We start from the raw sequence: 17,338 nt of genomic DNA on the forward strand, positions 1-17,338 counted from the left end.
TTTATAAAATACTATAGATAACAAAACAAGCGAAACAAAGTAATAGAATTTAAGAATGAAGGGTTTAGACCTATTAGCTTGGTTGTTGGTGCTTATAAGATTATTGTGATGGTTCTTGTTGGGGCTTTTTGTTTCAGTGGGTAGTGAGGTTGTAGAAGATGCTAGAAGAGGGAATGTCAAAGAAGTTGTTTTATAGTTGGACCGTGAGAAAGCTTATGATTGGGTTAATTGGAGCTTTCTAAAGGGTCTTGGATATAAGGTTTTTGGTTCTAGATGGAAAATTTGGATTAGGTGTTGTTTGTCTTCCAATACTTTCGGTGTTCAGCATCGAGATGTGTGGTGAAGATATTTGTTATCTTCTTTTATTTATTCTTATGGCTGACGTTTTGAGAGGAAGGTTGATAGATCTGTTGACAGAGGCTTTGAGAGGGGTTAGGCAGTGAATAGGTAATATTGTTGTTTCTCATCTGTAGTTTGCAGATGATACTATTTTACTGTAGTCTTTTGACCCTATTACACACTTTTGACAGAGTTGATTTTGAGTAATAATATGGCTAAGATTGGTCTAGCTATCTTTTTTATTTGAGTTTCATTGCGATTTCTGTTTTGCTTCTTTAGCAAGTAGCAGTGTCTGTATTGGCCTTTTTAACTTAGGAAGTAATCCTTGTTCAATTTCTTTCAAGGATGCTATAGTGAATGTTTCTAAGTATTGATGGTTGTAGGATGCTCTTTTTTCTTTGGGCCGTCATATTACCTCAATCCAAGCATCTTTTCCTTCTGTTTCCCTTTATGTTTCGTCTTTGCTTGGGATTCTTGTGGGAATGGTGGCTAAGTTAGGGAGGGTGATGAGGGTTGCCTTTGACATAGTGTTGGTGAAAGGAGAGATCATATAGTGAATTTGGAGTTTGTTTGTAGGTCTATGTTGAAGGGGCTTTGTGGTTGTGATAACTTGGTCTCTATGAACATTGCTCTTGTTGGGAAGCGGCAATAGTGTTTTTCTTTGAAAATTAGTTTCTATAGGATAAGGTAGTCAAAAGTAAATTTGATTTGTACAAGAATGCGTGGGAAGCAAACAGGGTTACCCATGAGAGTTTTTTGGAAATTCATTTAACTTATTTCCTTCTTGTTCATTTCTTTTGTGAAATTTAGAGTGGGCGATGGCTCTTGAGTTTGTATGGTTGGAGAATTTTCCTTTTTGGTTGCTTGTTTTCAGCTTTGCCATTTCCTTTTCTTTCACAATGCTTCTACTTCTTTCATGGTTGTTGAGGGGGACTTCTTGTCTTAGAATCTTCGTTTTTGCTAGAATATTAATGATTGTGAAATTGTTGTACTCTTTTCATTGCTAAGTTTTTTCCTTCTTACTCAGTAATAAAAGAAATTTATTAAGAGACAAGAAAGTACATAATCAAGAGAACAATCTGTCCTCCAAAAAGAAAGAAAAAATTGCAAAGTGGCTGCCCTCCAATCCATTTGCACATGAGAAATATCTTAGAACATCCCCGAGCTAAAGCCACAGAGAAGTAAGACAAAACACTCTTATCACATTGTAAGTAAGAAAGTGTAGCTTGATGTCATGATCTTTAGTCTTCTTGTTTAGTTTGCTAGATTCTTTCACCCTTAGGGACTCTAGGATCTGGAGTATGGGTGGTTCTGTGTCTTGTTCTTTTGAATCATTAAACTCTCATTTCACTCATTCTTCTATTCCTTCTGTCTTGTTAACTGAATTGAGAGTGCTAAGGTTTCATCCAAGGTTAAAGCCTATGTTTGATTGGTGGTCCTTAATACACAACATGTTGTTGATCTTATCAGTTTTTTACCCCTTGATGTTTGTGTTATGTGTTTTGGTAATGATGAGTTGCATTTGCACCTCATTTTACATTGTTTTGTAGTGTGGAGGTCGTGAATAGGCTGTTTGATTATTTTTGGGAGAACTTAAGGTGTATCTATGCTTCGTGGAGACTTATTTGGTTGCTTCTTTTAGTGGTTTTGGAAGAACTAAGGATGCTAATAGGTGATCGAATTGTGCAATCTTTGCTGTGCTTGGGGGCATTTGGTTGGAAAGGATAGCTCATAGTTTGAATGTCTGTTCCTTGTCTATGCAGTTGCTTTGGGAGAAAAAAAAGGCTATCTTGCATCTTTTTGGGCCTTTTCTGTGGGATTTTAGTAGATCTTGTTTTAGTTTTTTCCTTTTTGTCTTCTTTTTCTTTCATGTCCTTCTAGGTCGATGCCTTAGCCACCTCTTTGTATCTCTCTTCTTAATAAATTCATTTTTCTATAACAAAATCAGTGGGGTGGTTGTGGATGGCTACGCTTCTAGGCAAAAGGTGATTAGAATATTGGATCCTTATATATATATATATATATATATATATAACATAAAATAAGAAAGTATACTAGAATAACATAAAAGAGGACAATAACATTAGAAAATTAATGAATGAAACACACTAAAAAAAATTTAGAATAACAAAGCCCTCTTGTTACTTTGCATGTCAATGAGCCGCACCTTAGAAACAAACCAAAATCTGAACATCATTAAGAAGCCATAAAAAGAACCCAAATTGACTTGAAATCTGGTTTCATCACACTTCCCTTAAAATTCTAGAGTTATGCTCCAACCAAGTACACTTCACAACAGCATAAACTTTCAAATGTTTTCTAACATGAAGCCTATTATTAGTATTGATTTTGTCAAGAATAGCAGACCAAATAAAAGCCCCAATTTTAGCCAGAATTTTAGCTCTCCAGATCAAAGAATGTAAAGTAAAACGAGAACTATTAGCACCATGAGTAAGATGGTCAAGACAAATTGTGCTAGAAAACTCCCTTGACCCATCCAAAGCCCAAGATCTAGAATGAGAAGAAGGAATAAAGGAATCAATCACCCCCAAGAGCTGAGCCAATTCCACTGCTCCCCTTGCTCTCAAATTCTTCCTAAAGAAAAAATTCCAAGAGATGATAGGCTCCTTGAGGACCAAAAAAATAGATACTGGGGGTGTTCTAATGATTCAAGTGGCAACAAAGACAAAGAAATGCAATACAAAAAGGCTCTGTCGCAATTCACATTTTTTTTGAAAAACAAAAAAAAATGTGAAATTTGAGAAATCAACCTCAAGGGACTTCTATGAGTAGCATTAATACTAACTTTAGCATCCCACCCATTTTGTTGGATTCTGAATTTGATGCAATTGGGTATCACACAGAGAAGTTGGACCACTTCCCTATACTCCTTGATATCAGATGTATTAAGTGGGGGCCAGCTCCTTTCCGATTTGGTGATCTGGTTAAACATGTTGGTCTACTCTTCATTTCAAGGGGAAAGCAAGTTTTTTAGCTGCATTGAAATTGAAGAAGCTGAAGGAAAAATTGGTATGGTGAAACAAGAATACTTTTGGGAAATATTCATTTGAAGAGGACTTTATCCTTAATGGCATAAAGGAGTAGGATGAGGAGGAACTTGGTCAAGGCTTTAACATCGAGTGAGACATGAAGATTTATGCTTAGAAAAGAGATTCCTGATGTTATTAACACAGAAGAGACCACTTGGAAACAGAAATCCAGGGCTCTATGGTTTAAAGAGGGGGTCGAAACACAATTTTCTTCCATGGAAAAACAAATGCTCACCGGAGGTTCAACACTTTGACTAGAATTGAAATTGAGGGGGAGACTTTACTTGAAGAAGCGAATATAAAAAATGGCATTCGTGATCTTTGCAAGAATCTTTACACAAGAGACTTGGAGAACAGCAGTAGATGACATCACTTTCAACACCATGAATCGTTCCAAAATGCAGTAGCTTGAAAGGCCCTTCAATGAGGAGGAAGTTTATCAAGCCATTAAGGATAGCATTGGAGATAAAGCACTGAGCCTTAATGGTTTCACTTTTGCTTTTTATCAAGCAAATTGGGGACTTCTTAAGTGGGAGTTATCATCATTTCTGATGACTTCTACAGAAGGGGCAGATTTGTGAGTAGCATTAACTCCACCTTTGTTACTGTGGTTTCTAAGAAAAGTGGGGCTTGGAACATTAAGGAATTTCACCAATCAGTCTTGTGGGTATTGTTTATAGGATCCTATCTAAAGTCCTTGCTATGAGGCTTGAAAAAGCAATTCTGGAAGTTATTGGCCAGCACCAGCATGCTCTTGTAGTAGGCAGGAAGATCATGGATGTAGCTGTTTAGTGGTTGTGGATGGCTATGGTAAGGATAAGGAAAAAGGGGGAACCGGGTGGGGGGGGGGGGGGGCAGTGACTTGTAAGCTTGATATGGAGAAGGCTTTTGGTCATGTGAAAGTTGAAAATTTCCCCTACACATTGTTAGAAGAATGGCTTTTGGGGAGCTTTGGTGTAGGTGGATCCAACAATGCAGTACAAATCCACATATTCAGTGCTTATCAGTGGCTGCCCATTAGACTTTTTTGTTTTTTGGGGGGGAGGGGGCGGTGGCAGTGACTTGTAAGCTTGATATGGAGAAGGCTTTTGGTCATGTGAAAGTTGAAAATTTTCCCTACGCATTATTAGAAGAATGGCTTTTGGGGAGCTTTGGTGTAGGTGGATCCAACAATGCAGTACAAATCCACATATTCAGTGCTTATCAGTGGCTGCCCCATTAGACTTTTTTGTTCTTCTAGATGTCTAAGGCAAGGTGATCCACTCTCACCCTTACTGCTTATCGTGGTATTAAAATTGTGGTGTCTCTTGCTGAATAAAGTTACGGAAGGAGGACTTCTCAAAGCTCTTAATGTTGTAATGAACAGGAGCGAAATGGAAGCCTCCCATCTTCTTTTTGTGGATGATGCCATTTTGTTGGAAGAGGACCCTCACCGATCCTCAATCTTAGGTGCATTCTTCTCTGGTTTGAAGCAATCTCAAGTTTGAAGTTGAACTTGGGAAAAAAGAACTCATTCTCACTGGGGACAACAATGAGGGGCTTGTCCTTGCGGGCCTCTTGGGCTGCAAGGTGGGGGCTTTTCCAATTACCTCCCTTGGACCCCCTCTTGGAGCTAATTTCAATGACAAAGGAGTTTGGGGGATGTAATTGAAAGATTTGAGAGGAAGGGGCTGTAATGTGCCTACTAGATATGGAGGCTTAGGGCTCATATCTCTTTCTACCATCAGTGAAACCCTCCCTCGTAAATGGCTTTGGAGATTCTTGAAAGAGAAGGATCATCTTTGGAGTGGAATCATCGCTTAAAAACATGGCTTTCTCCACATAATTATTGGACCACCGCAACTAGGAGAGGAGCTTCTGATGCTAGAGTTTGGAAATTCATTAGGGAAGGCTGGGATGGCTTTTTCTCCCTTTGCTTCCAAATGGGGATAATATTTTCTTTTGGCATGATATTTGGTGCGGCCAAAATCCCTTTAGCGCAAAATTCCTTTCCATTTTCAGTTTGGCTTGTGACAAGGATGTCCTTATTTGTAATTATCCTCATATTTCTATCCAAGAGATTTTCTGGAACATTCCCTTGATTAGAAGTTTTTTTGATTGGGAGCCATTTTGGGTAGCTTGTATAGAAATCATCGACGGAACACTAATAATGATCCCAAGTGGATCTTGAATAAAAATGGCAGATTTACGATCATATCCTATTATAAGAAACTCGCTCCAGCAGAAACTAGCTATGATTTTCATCTGGAAAATAGCAGCCCCCACAAAAGTTGCTTTCTTTGCACGGAAGGCGACTCTTGGAAAAATTCTTTCCATGGATAACCTGCAGAAAAAAAGGGGCTGCCCTTTATAAATAGATTTTTCTTGTATTTGGAAAAGTGGGAAATTTATAGGACTAGCTAAAATACTAATTGAAGTTTGGAAATGTTTAGGGAATAAAGGAAATATTTGGTTAACTAATCCATTCAGCATTATTATAAAAACTTGCCAGAAGAATGGAGGAAAAGTACATTAATACCTTTACACAAAAACAAAGACAATATTCAAAACTATAATAACTATCGTGGAATTAAGATTATGAGCCATACAATGAAATTATGAGAAAGGGTAATTGAACATGGGATAAGACTAGAAACGTGAGTTTAAGAAAATCAATTTGGTTTTAGCCTAGGAGATCAATGACATATGCTATTTATCTTTTAAGAAGCTTAATGGAAAAGTTTAGAGAAAAGAAAAGGGACTTACATATGGTTTTTATTGACCTAGAGAAAACTTATGATAGAGTACTTAGAGAAGTTCTTTGGTGGGTCTTAGAAAAGAAGGGGGTTTGTAGTAGATATATTGAGGTCATTAAGGATATGTATGATAGAGTAGTGACTAGCATTAGGATTGTAGGAGGGGAATCTAGAGATTTCCAATCACAGTAGGTGTATATCAAGGTTTTACTTTGAGATACCTTGGTGTATGTTGTTTGCAGATGATATCGTGTTGACTGATGTTAGTAGGAGTGAAGTGGAATCTAAGCTAGAACTTTGGAGAGTCACATTAGAGCCTAAAGGGTTTAGGATAAGTAGGAACGTAAGGAGTAGTAGTGGAGAGAAGATTAAACTTGATAATCAAGAGATTAATAGCACTCATAGATTTAGATATATTGGATCTATTATGCAAACGGAAGGGGAAATTGAAGAAAACATAGTACATAGAATTAAAACTGGTTGGGAAAAATGGAAGTGTGTTGTGTGATCGTAGAAACCCTTAAAATTAAAAAGGAAAGTTTTATAAGATGGCTCGCCGACTATGCTTTATGGTTCAGTATGTTGGGCAACTAAGAGACATGTATCGAAAGTAAAGGTTGCTGAAATGCGAATGATAAGGTGGATGAGTGGTATAACATTAAAAAATAAAGTAAAAAATGAGCATATACACAATAATTTAGACATAGCACCAATTGAAGACAAGACAAGGAAGGGGCAGCTTAGATGATTTGGGCATTTGAAATGCAGGTCTAATAGAGCACCTTTGAGGAGGAGTTAGTTAGTTATTGTTCCTAGCATGAAAGGGGGTAGGGGTAGACCTAATATAACTTGGAATGAGGTAGTGAGGAAGAATTTAATAGCCCTTAATCTAATAGAGGAAAATGCTCTTGATCGGGTGAATTGGCGGAAAAGGGTTCATGTAGCCAACCCCACCTAGTGGGTTTAAAGGCTTGTTGTTGTGTTGTTGTATTAATTCCATCCTCTTGCACTTGTCCTTGACCAGAATACTTTGGACAGTCATGGGCTTGGAAAAATATTTGCTCTAGCAAGGAGAGGAAGAAAGCTTTGCCCTTCAATCCCCTTTCCATCTTTTGGTTTGTGGTAGCTCTTACATACTACTATATAGACTGATGGATTTCTTCTGCTACCAGATGGCGTAGTGGTTTGGTTTTGATCGACTATGGTAACTCTTATATTTGTTTTTTGGTGACACCCAGGTGATTCCTTTGTTTGTTTGTACTTGGGTAGCATTCCCTTGATGCCTTTTATTGAAATTTTCTTTGCTGATAAAAAGAAAGGGTGATATCAAATCCATCATTATTATTAGAATCTTCACTATGATAGTTTCTAAATCATATCTAATCTTCATGAAGGATTGGTGAGACTCACTGATAATGATTTGGTTCATCTTACTTGTTGTAGATACTCTATATAGTGCTTCATTCTTTATGAAGCACAATGCTTATTGAATTGTGTGAGCATCAGTTGATCGTATTGACCTCGCAGCAGAATGCTTAGCCTTCTCCTGCAGCTTTTCTTTTCTTTTTTCTTAACAAATCAAAGAACATCTCTCTATGGGATTGAAAAAAAAAAGAAAAAGAAAAAAGAATGACACTCCCCACAAAAGGAAGGCAAAGATCTTGGAAAACTGCTCTCTTGGGCAGAACATTCTTTTCTAAAAGTTTCTTGTTTGAAACCTAGTAAAATTTCTTGACTCTATGTCGCCTCAGAACCTCACAGTGCTAAATTAGACTTGCAAAGGTTTAGGAATATATGAGATGAAGCATCCCTTCTTTCACTTTCTAGATAATTAAGGGTTTTATGGTAAGTGAGATTTATCTTCCATTTGTCCTTCATGTCATTCATTTTCTTTGCCCTATTTCTTCTCCTTTGGAGACGTTTACATAGCGAATTCTGGGATGAACTTTTGTTGTGATCAACAACCAAAAGAGGGGCCTTGATTTCCTATTTAGAATAACATTAGTCATTTCCATCACAGTGATTGAAGGGGAGCTTAGGCGCAACGGTAAGGTTGTCACTGTGTGACTTGGAGGTCACAGGTTCGAGGTGTGGAAATAGCCTCTTGAAAAAATGCAAGGTAAGGCTGCGTACTATAGACCCATTGTGGTCTGCCCCTTCCGCAGACCCCGCATACGCGGGAGCTTTGTGCACCGGGCTGCCCCTTTTTATTTTTTTATTATTTCCATCAGTGATTGGCCCTTGAAGCCCTAATACTTGGTTGTGAATAAACATGTGGAATTTTCAACTTCTAAACAGCCAAGATGGTGCTAAATGATCTGTCTATGTTATGTTGAGACAAAAAAAAGATGTTTCTCAATGGAAACTTGGTTCATCGTATTGAGTCCAAGTATTAGGAGCTTATTTATACAATTGCAGAGCATAAAAATCAGTTGCTTGCTTTATAGTTTATTGACAACCAAGTAGAGGGGCTTATCTGATTTGTTATTTCTTATGAATGAAAATGAATCAATGACCTCAGAATGGAAAGAAGATCATGCCACTTGGACGGCTGCCAGGTCTTTAGTTTTGCTAAATATCATGAACTGTGAAAGGAGGTTATGCTCCAGTAATTTTGATATGGCTGTAGCTTGTGAGTTGGTCTCTAGTTAAAAAAATTATACTATATTGTCTTAAACAATGTTTTTCATTGAACTAGGCTTGACGTAACTGAGTCTGGCTTAACTGCACTTGTACGGCTTAGCAATGGCGACATGAGAAAGGCTTTGAACATTTTGCAGGTTTGGAAATTTATCCCCTGGTTGTTGCTTCTTTGTGGTTTACTTTTTATTAACGTATTTATAATTTCTAACTACCTAACTTTCTGCAAATGAATATTGTGATTGACATTAATACCATTCAAAAGCTTTAATTATACAGAAGGGTTTTGAGCTCCAATGCACTTCTTGGATTTAACATTGCTCACCTGGCTTATAACTGAGTGTGTTATAGAAAAGGAAACTTGCACCTTATGAAATGGTTGAACTTTTTCTAGATATTACTAATCACTGATCAGCGCGACACCCTGCATCACCATCGTCGGCATCATCATTGTTGTTGTTGTTGTTGTTGTTGTAGTCATCATCATCTTCATCTCTGTGTGTGAGAAACTGAGGAGGGGTGGGAGCATGGGGTCAGCTGTAACCACTTGTTTTGCTTGGCTAGGAAATAAAGGAAATGAGACCCCATGTCATATTATGATATTTCAATTTAAAAGTTGGACTTTGCAGGTCCCTTCTTTTTTTGGAGTGGGTGGGGGGGGGGGGGGGGGGGTTGGGGATGCGGGGAGTGAATTTATGTTTCTTTGAAAATGGATCCAAGATTATATTGTTGATTTCTTTCTTGATTTTTATGCAGTCAACCCATATGGCTTCTCAGCAGATAACAGAGGAAGCTGTGTACTTGTGCACTGGAAATCCGTTGCCGAAAGACATTGAACAAATATCTCATTGGCTTCTAAATGAACCATTTGCAACTAGTTTTCTACGTATCCCTTAGAATGTTGTTTATTTATGTGATTTTTGCTTTTAATCACTGGACGTATGTTTTCTTTTTCTTTCTTTCTATTTCTTTTTTTTTGGTTGGGTTGGTTTGGGACACTTAATTATCCTTAGGAATATATGAAATTAAAGCAAGGAAGGGATTGGCCTTGGTAGATATTGTGAGGGAAGTGACAATGTAAGTACTCTTTATATCTTGCTCTTCAATTTGTAATATTTTATTTGCTTCTTCTCATCACCGGGGCTTTGTATCAACAGGTTTGTTTTTAAGATCCAGATGCCATCAGAGGTTCGAGTTCCGTTGATAAATGATTTGGCTGATATTGAGTATGTCTTTATGTCTTGCTCCATTTTCTTTTGTAGCCATTTCCTTTGGTCTAGAATTTATGAATTGATGTCTAAAATTAATAGAAACTGAAGTCTCACATATGGAAGTTGCACTATGATATCATGTTTTCTGTCTTTGTTTTTGTTGTAATTGTTAACACATTAATAATTTGTATCTTTCACTTAGGTTGGTGCAAATGCTAATGCTTGTCATTGGTAAGGCTTGATATACAATGTTGGGGCACAACTGCATAGCTAAAGCTTTTAGTTAAGAGTGGTGACTAGGCCAGCAAAATGGATAAAAATCCACTGGTCCAAACTGAATCTGATCTGCTTAAGCTGGTTCATATTCAATCTCTGCTTGTCAAGTGAGTTAGATATGGATTGCACTTTGGCCATCCAATTATCCGCTAATCCACCACGGATTACCAATCTGATCTGCCAAGTATATGGTGGATGTTGTTGATGATTATCTTAGTTATTTAGCATTGTTAGTGTGTGAGTGTTATGTTAACAAGTGAGAGTTATAAAGGGCATTATGGTCATTGGTATGTACTTTGACATATATTATAAATAGAGGGAGAGGCCTATCATTGTGATTAGGTCTTCCATTTTACCCAATTATTCAACATGGTATCAGAGCATGATTCTGAGACCTAAACCCTAGTTGTCACAGTCACCATAAAAATCGAAGCCTAAAACCTTAAATCCGCTGCATGTCTACCATCGTAGAAGAATTTCCAGCAACTCTATAGCACTAAAAAGTGGCCAGCAGTTGCCGGAAGCCAGAGTAGTCTCCGGTTCCTAGGTGACATTGCTAGTTTAGGAACACAAAATCCACAATAGTTTTTGTGAAAACAACACCATAGTCACTCGCAGATGCTGCCGATTTGCCTCCCACTAAAATCTCATCTCCAGCAGCTTCCACACGTGCCCTCACTCACCGGTCGAAGACTACCTGAGGCTAGCCAATTCTAGGCATGTTTTTGGCCCGAATTCTTCCAGCAGGGCTTGAATCCCTCTATGGACATATTATTGAAGTTTTTCATGATTTTTTTTAGTCCAAAGATTGCACCTTTTTTAGTTGCTCATTTACAACATCTGAGGACTGGTTGTTTGATGCTTCTCGAAGCTGTTTGTCAATGTTTATTGAGTTTATTGATCCTGAAATAGTGGTATTTGTGGTCTTTTTTATTTGTACATTGTGGGCTGGTGGTTTGCATCAGTTTTCGAAGGTTTTGGGATTGAGTTGGTGAATTCGAAAAACATGTTGCCTGCTGTTTATTTTTGATTTGCTGCTTTATCGAGGTTGTATTTGTATTGGGATGGAGTTCCCTAATCCCAAAAGTGTCTCCCTTGTCAGTTACTTGTTTAAGTGACAACGTACTATAGGGAAGAGTATTTAAAGTTCCTGTAGTATTAGGCATCCCAACAAGCATCTCATCACTTTACATCTTTTGTAAGTAGCTATGCCATCTGTATGTCATCTAGTATCTCCCCGACTAGTCCCTGGGTTATCGACTTTGCTGTTATTGACCATATGACAAGTGTCACTAACTTCTTTTCTACTCTCCAGTATTCTACAAATCTACCTCAAGTTACCCTTGCGGATGGGTCCACTAATACTACGACGGGAATAGGAATAGTAAATCCTACTCCCTCCATCTCTCTTTCTTCTGTCCTCTATATTCCTAAACCCCCCTTTAATCTCATGTCTTTTAGTAAAATAACGAAGTTACTAAATTGCTTTGTAACCTTCTTTCCTGACTTTGTTGCTACTCAGGATTTGACGACGAGGAAGACGATTGGCATAGGACCTGAGGTTGGTGGACATCACTGCTTTTAGTCGCTCTCTTCTTCTATTGTGTGTAGTGTTGCTGTCACACCACATCAAATCCATTGTCGCCTTGGGTCATCCATCATTGGACAAGTCAAAACAGCTAGTTCCTAGTGTCTAACCTCGACTTTGAGTCTTGTCAATTAGGAAAGCATCATCGTGTTCCTTTTGCCTCCCGAGTCAATAAAAGAGTCGCTAGCCTTCTATGTTAGTCCATTCCAATGTTTGGGGTCCTAGTTGTGTCACGTCAAAGTTGGGGTTTTGATACTTTGTCACTTTTGTCGATGATTACTTAAGAATGACTTGGTGTATTTAATGAAAGATCATTAAGAGTTCTTTAATATCTTTTGTGCCTTCTGTTCTCAAATAAGGACTAAGTTAGATATGCCAGCTCGAATACTTCGTAGTGATAATGCTAAAGAGTACTTTAGTACTCAATTCATTACCTATATGACAAACTCTAGCATGATCCATTAGTCATCTCGTGCCCACACTCCACAACAGAATGGAGTTGCAGAGCAGAAAAACAAACATATTCTTGAATTCACTTGAACCCTTTTGTATCAAATGAATCTCCTCAAAGTTTTCTGGAGTGATGCTATGTTCACCACTTGCTCTCTCATCAATAAAATGCCATCTTGTCTTTGGTGGTAAACTCCTATATTTAATTATCTTCCCTAAGGCTCCTTTGTTCTTCCTTCCTCATTGTATATTTGGTTGTGTGTCCGTTCAACATTTAAATCCAAGAAGAGATAAATTGGATCCTTGTGCTATCAAATGTATTTTTCTGGGTTATTCCAATATTCAAAAAGGATATCAATGTTATAGTCTGACTTTCCATCGATTCTTTGTCTATGTTGATGTCACCTTTTTTGAGTCTACACCATACTTTCTGATTCCTTCGAGTTTTGTTGACCTTGATGAGTCTTTTCCTTTGCCTAGCCTTCTTGATCCTAACTTATTTCCTTCTTCTAGTCTTCTTGCATCTTTATCCAATTTGAGTCTTTCTCGTTGCTTGGATTATTGCAATTTGTAAGTGTACATATGATGACTCAAGGAAGTAAAGCCTCTTCCAGCTTCCATTTCTACGCCTCCAATTCTGTCGTCAGATGATCCTCTTCCCCAGGTGGTTGATCCTCCTATTGCTCTTCGTAAAGGTAAACGCTCTTGTATTCAACTTCTAATCTCTAATTTTGTTTCTTATGATTTCATGTCACTCTTATACTATTGTTTTGTTAGTACCCTATCTTCTATTGCTCTTCCCAAGTCTATTTCTGAAGTCCTATCTCATTCTGGGTGGAAGAATGCAATGACGGAAGAGATGCATGCTCTACAAGATAATACATGAGACATAGTACGTTTTCCGCCTAATGAGTCTGTGGTTGGTTGTCATTGGGTGTACACACTATGAAGGCTAATCTAGATAGTTCCCCTGCTTGGTTGAAGATCCGCTTTGTTTCTAAGGGATACACTCAGGTGTATGGCCTGGACTATTCAAACACGTTCTCCCTGTAGCCAAACTTGCCTTAGTATGCTCATTTATAACTAGCCTGTATACTAGTTTGGCGTCAAGATTGCTTTACTACATGGTGATCTTAAAACGAGGTCTATATGGAGCAACCACTGGGTTTGTTGCCCTGGGGGAGTCAAGCTTAGTGTCTTGGCTCAAAAAGTCACTTTATGGTTTATAACAGTCTTTGAGGGCATGGTTTGGTTGCTTTAGTGTTGTAGTACTTGAGTTTGGCCTAATGGTGTGTAATAGATTATTCTATATTTATCGTCATACTCCATCCGGAAAGATTCTGCTTATTGTGTACGTGGATGGTATTGTGATTACTGGTGATAATGATCAAGGTATTCAAAGCCTAAAGCATTTCCTACAGACTAAGTTTCGGACAAAGGATTTGAGACCATTGAAGTACTTAGGTATAGAAGTATCGAGATCTTGTACTGAAATTGTCTTGTTAGAGAGGAAGTGTGTTCTTGATCTTTTAGATCATACTGGATTGTTGGGATCCAAATCCATTGATACACCTATGGATCCTAACAGTAAGCTAGTGCCATATATAGGTGATTTTTTGTCCAACCCAAGATGATATCGGGGTTTTTTTGGAAATTGGAATTATTTCATGGTCACTTGGCCGGATGTATCTTTGCAACAGGTGTTGAGTTAGTTTCTTGATTCTCCAAGAACAGTTCACTAGGATGCCATAATTTGCATCTTGAGATATCTTAAAGGTGCACCTGGAGAGGTCTCTTATATTAGGATCAAGGTCACACTCATATCTAGGGATATACTGATGCAAATTGGGTTGAGTCACGTTTCGATAGAAGATCCACAACAGGGCATGGTATCCTTGGTGGAAATTTTGTTTCTTGGAGGAGTCTTAAACAAGTTGTGGTGGCTAGGTTAAGTGCTAAGTTGAGCATTGGGCCTTGGCTCACTACATGTGAACTTGTTTGACTAAAAGAACATGTTGGAAGAACTGGGTTTTCCACATTCTCAGTCTATGGAGCTGGTGTGTGATACTCAAGCTGCCATTCATATTGCTTCCAACCTAGTCTTCCATGAGCGGATAAAACACATTGAAGTTGATTGCCACATTGTTCGGGAGAAACTTGTGCAGAAGCTCATTACCACCACTCATGTGAAGTTTGATTTACAGCTTGGTGATTTATTTACTAAAGCCTTGGGGGGGTGCTTGTGTTAAATTATTTGTAACAAGCTAGGAGCATATGATATATATACTCTAGCTTGAGGGGGAGTGTTGATGGTTATCTTAGTCATTTAGCATTGTTAGTGTGTGTTATGTTAACAAGTGAGAGTTAGGGCATTATGATAATTGATATGTACTTTGAGATATATCATATTGGGAGAAACCTATTATTGTGATTAAGCCTTCCATTTTACCCAATTATTCAACAGATGTTATGGTGTGACAATTCAAAACACTACAATTGATTATAAAGACTTTTGTGCTGTGTTTGAGAGTATGGATTTTGGGTCTTGGATTTGGATTTGTGTGGATTTGAATAAAACTGTCCAAATCCATACAAATCCAAATCCTAAGCCTCACCCAAACATAGGGTCAAATTTAGAGTTAAAGGAACATCTATATGTCAATTTTTTTAAGAGTTAGTAATTTTGTTTTAAGAATGTTATATTTTTAATTTAAATTTAGATGAATTTAAAATTTAGGATTGTAGTTTTAAGAATATTTATCTTTATCTTTTCTATTTAGTGAACATTTTACAATTTACTAAATTAAAAATTCGAGCACAACTTCAATTATTTTTTTATGAAATAATTATCAACCAAAAAAAAAAAAAAGAACTATTAGGAACGACAAATTATCCACCAACTCCCATAGATTATCTGTTAAACACCATAGGTTATCCGAGCCAAATTGCCACTTAATTGAGTTGGATATGGATTGTAATATCTGCACCGGATAATACGTCCAATTTGGCTATAGATTATCGGATCTGATCTACTTTGCCTGGTATTATGGTGACTTAATGTTGGTATGAAAATCATGATTGTTATGAGGTCCTGGATTCAACTCCTGTTGCCTTAATGGGTGTTATTTATTGTCCGTTCCTATTGCCACATTGGTCTGCATGGGCAGGAGTGTTAAGACCTGATATAAATGGTAAAGAGCTTAAGCTGAAAGCAGAGTGGTGACTCAGCAGTAAACACTGCACTATTCTTGATTGATGCAAGCTGCTGGTACATAGATTGTTTCTGTTGTAGAAGATAGTCCCCCATCTTATATTGTTACTTGAACTCACTGGTCTATTCCATGCCTCTGACTGTCTTGATCGCTAGCAATAGGTATCGTAATATGGCCTTGCTTTTCCCTCTGTCTAGTTGTGTTTTTGGGGTTTAGGTGATAATGGTCAGGCTGTAGGTGGAAAAAAATTAGAAGGAAGAGAAGCAATTAGAATCTACACAAATCCTTTTATCATTGACCAAAGCTATGATAATGATACCCTTTCTTTAAAAGTCTTGCTTAGATTGAGAATTTTGTTTGGAGAAAGGAAAGAAAAAGAAAATAATAAGAAAATTCATTTTCCATTGTAAACTCTCTATGTCAATACTATTAAAAACGAAAATTTATTTTAATATGATTAAGAATAAAAAAAATAATGTTAAATCAAATTTTTGTTCATTTTAGTATACTTATAATTTCCCTAACACTTGATAACCAAACATAAAAAAGTGGCTTCTTTCATATTTTCTTTCCTTTCCCTAACATTTTTTAAGTTCCAAATGGAGTCCACAAGAATATTTTAGATGCTAGGTGAAAACAGGTGAATAAAAGCTGTGTCCCCCCCCCCCCCCCCTCCCCTTTTAAAGCTTATTCAATTTTCTGAATCATGATGACTGGAATTTCAATCTTGGGGTTTTGTTGGACTTGCGACTGTACAGAATTTCCGTTTTGGCTTGCTGCAGTTTCAGTTCAATTAAACTCTTAACATTAATTTGCAGGTATAGATTGAGTTTTGGGTGCAATGATAAACTGCAACTTGGCTCGCTTATTTCTTCTTTTACAAGAGCTCGATGTGCATTAGTTGCTGCTGCGAAGTAGTTATGTTTGTTGACAAAGGCAAGTTGCTTTCCTTTGGCCATTTTCTGGCATATGACTTGTGTAGTACAGTAGGGGTTGTTTCATCACATGATTGAGGTGAATGTGAACTGGGTCTCAATCATTTTCGCTCTTTGGATGCAGCTCTGAGGCTAACAGTTGTTTTTGGGTTCCACAAGGTGTGAAAAATTGAGAAAATGAAACTTGTAAAATTGTTACCTGAGTGAACGGTCATGATTATATCTAGTTGTGGTTAAACTCGAGAATGCTTCAATGCTTGGTTGGATGGTGCTTGGCTTTTATGCTAAAATCTTCTATCCATCATTTTGCAGGAAGTTTTAGATTGTCTGGTATCTTATATCAGTTCAAGTAATGTATATCTGCATTATTTTAGCAATTATACAGGAATCTTTATTGATGACAGCTTCCATTTATTTTTAATTTGATTTTCCAGACTATTTTGTTATACTGCATTATTTTAGTGCTGCCATTGGCTGATCAAAGCAAAATACTGAACGTTTTTCCTATTTAGAAATCTCTGTAAACTTTGCACATGCCATTTGCATGCTGAACTCCAGATATTGAACTTAAAATTTCATCTTGATGAACAGAACCCAAGGGAAAAGTAAAGATGTAGCATGGCCTCTTCGGGTATTGCTGTACCATGAAGCAGGCACTTTACGTTCGAAAAGGTTTTCCACCAAGGGCATTGATCTGGAGGTTTTTGTACCATAATCTAGCGTCCATAGGCAGAACTGCCACTAGTAAAAAAGCTTCATTCTAATGGAACCCTAATCATGTTTATGATCACTTATTAACATTATTTGCCGAATGCAATATCATGAGTTTTAACCTAAAGAAGATTATGTAATGCTAATGCCCATTGATTGTCTTCAGCCATCTTTAGTCATGGATTTGATGT

At 37.5% G+C, this 17,338-nt stretch overlaps 1 protein-coding gene across 2 annotated transcripts in view; it reads left to right on the top strand.

Moving 5' to 3' along the window:
- LOC131161491 (replication factor C subunit 3) overlaps window positions 1-17,274 on the top strand; it is a 31,575-nt gene extending 14,301 nt beyond the window's left edge. The window contains exons 5-10 of one of the 2 annotated variants that reach the window (XM_058117291.1): window positions 8,823-8,904; window positions 9,521-9,650; window positions 9,778-9,841; window positions 9,922-9,990; window positions 16,320-16,437; window positions 16,561-16,857. In XM_058117291.1, the coding sequence (XP_057973274.1) occupies window positions 8,823-8,904; window positions 9,521-9,650; window positions 9,778-9,841; window positions 9,922-9,990; window positions 16,320-16,419 (445 nt within the window). In that variant the 3' untranslated portion in view covers window positions 16,420-16,437; window positions 16,561-16,857. Of the gene's footprint in view, window positions 1-8,822; window positions 8,905-9,520; window positions 9,651-9,777; window positions 9,842-9,921; window positions 9,991-16,319; window positions 16,438-16,560; window positions 16,858-17,027 lie in introns of those variants that run through there. The other variant, XM_058117290.1, reaches the window with a different exon arrangement.
- Window positions 17,275-17,338: the final 64 nt, after the last annotated feature.

Source organism: Malania oleifera, chromosome 8, assembly GCF_029873635.1.
Source record: "Malania oleifera isolate guangnan ecotype guangnan chromosome 8, ASM2987363v1, whole genome shotgun sequence".
NCBI lineage: Eukaryota > Viridiplantae > Streptophyta > Magnoliopsida > Santalales > Ximeniaceae > Malania > Malania oleifera.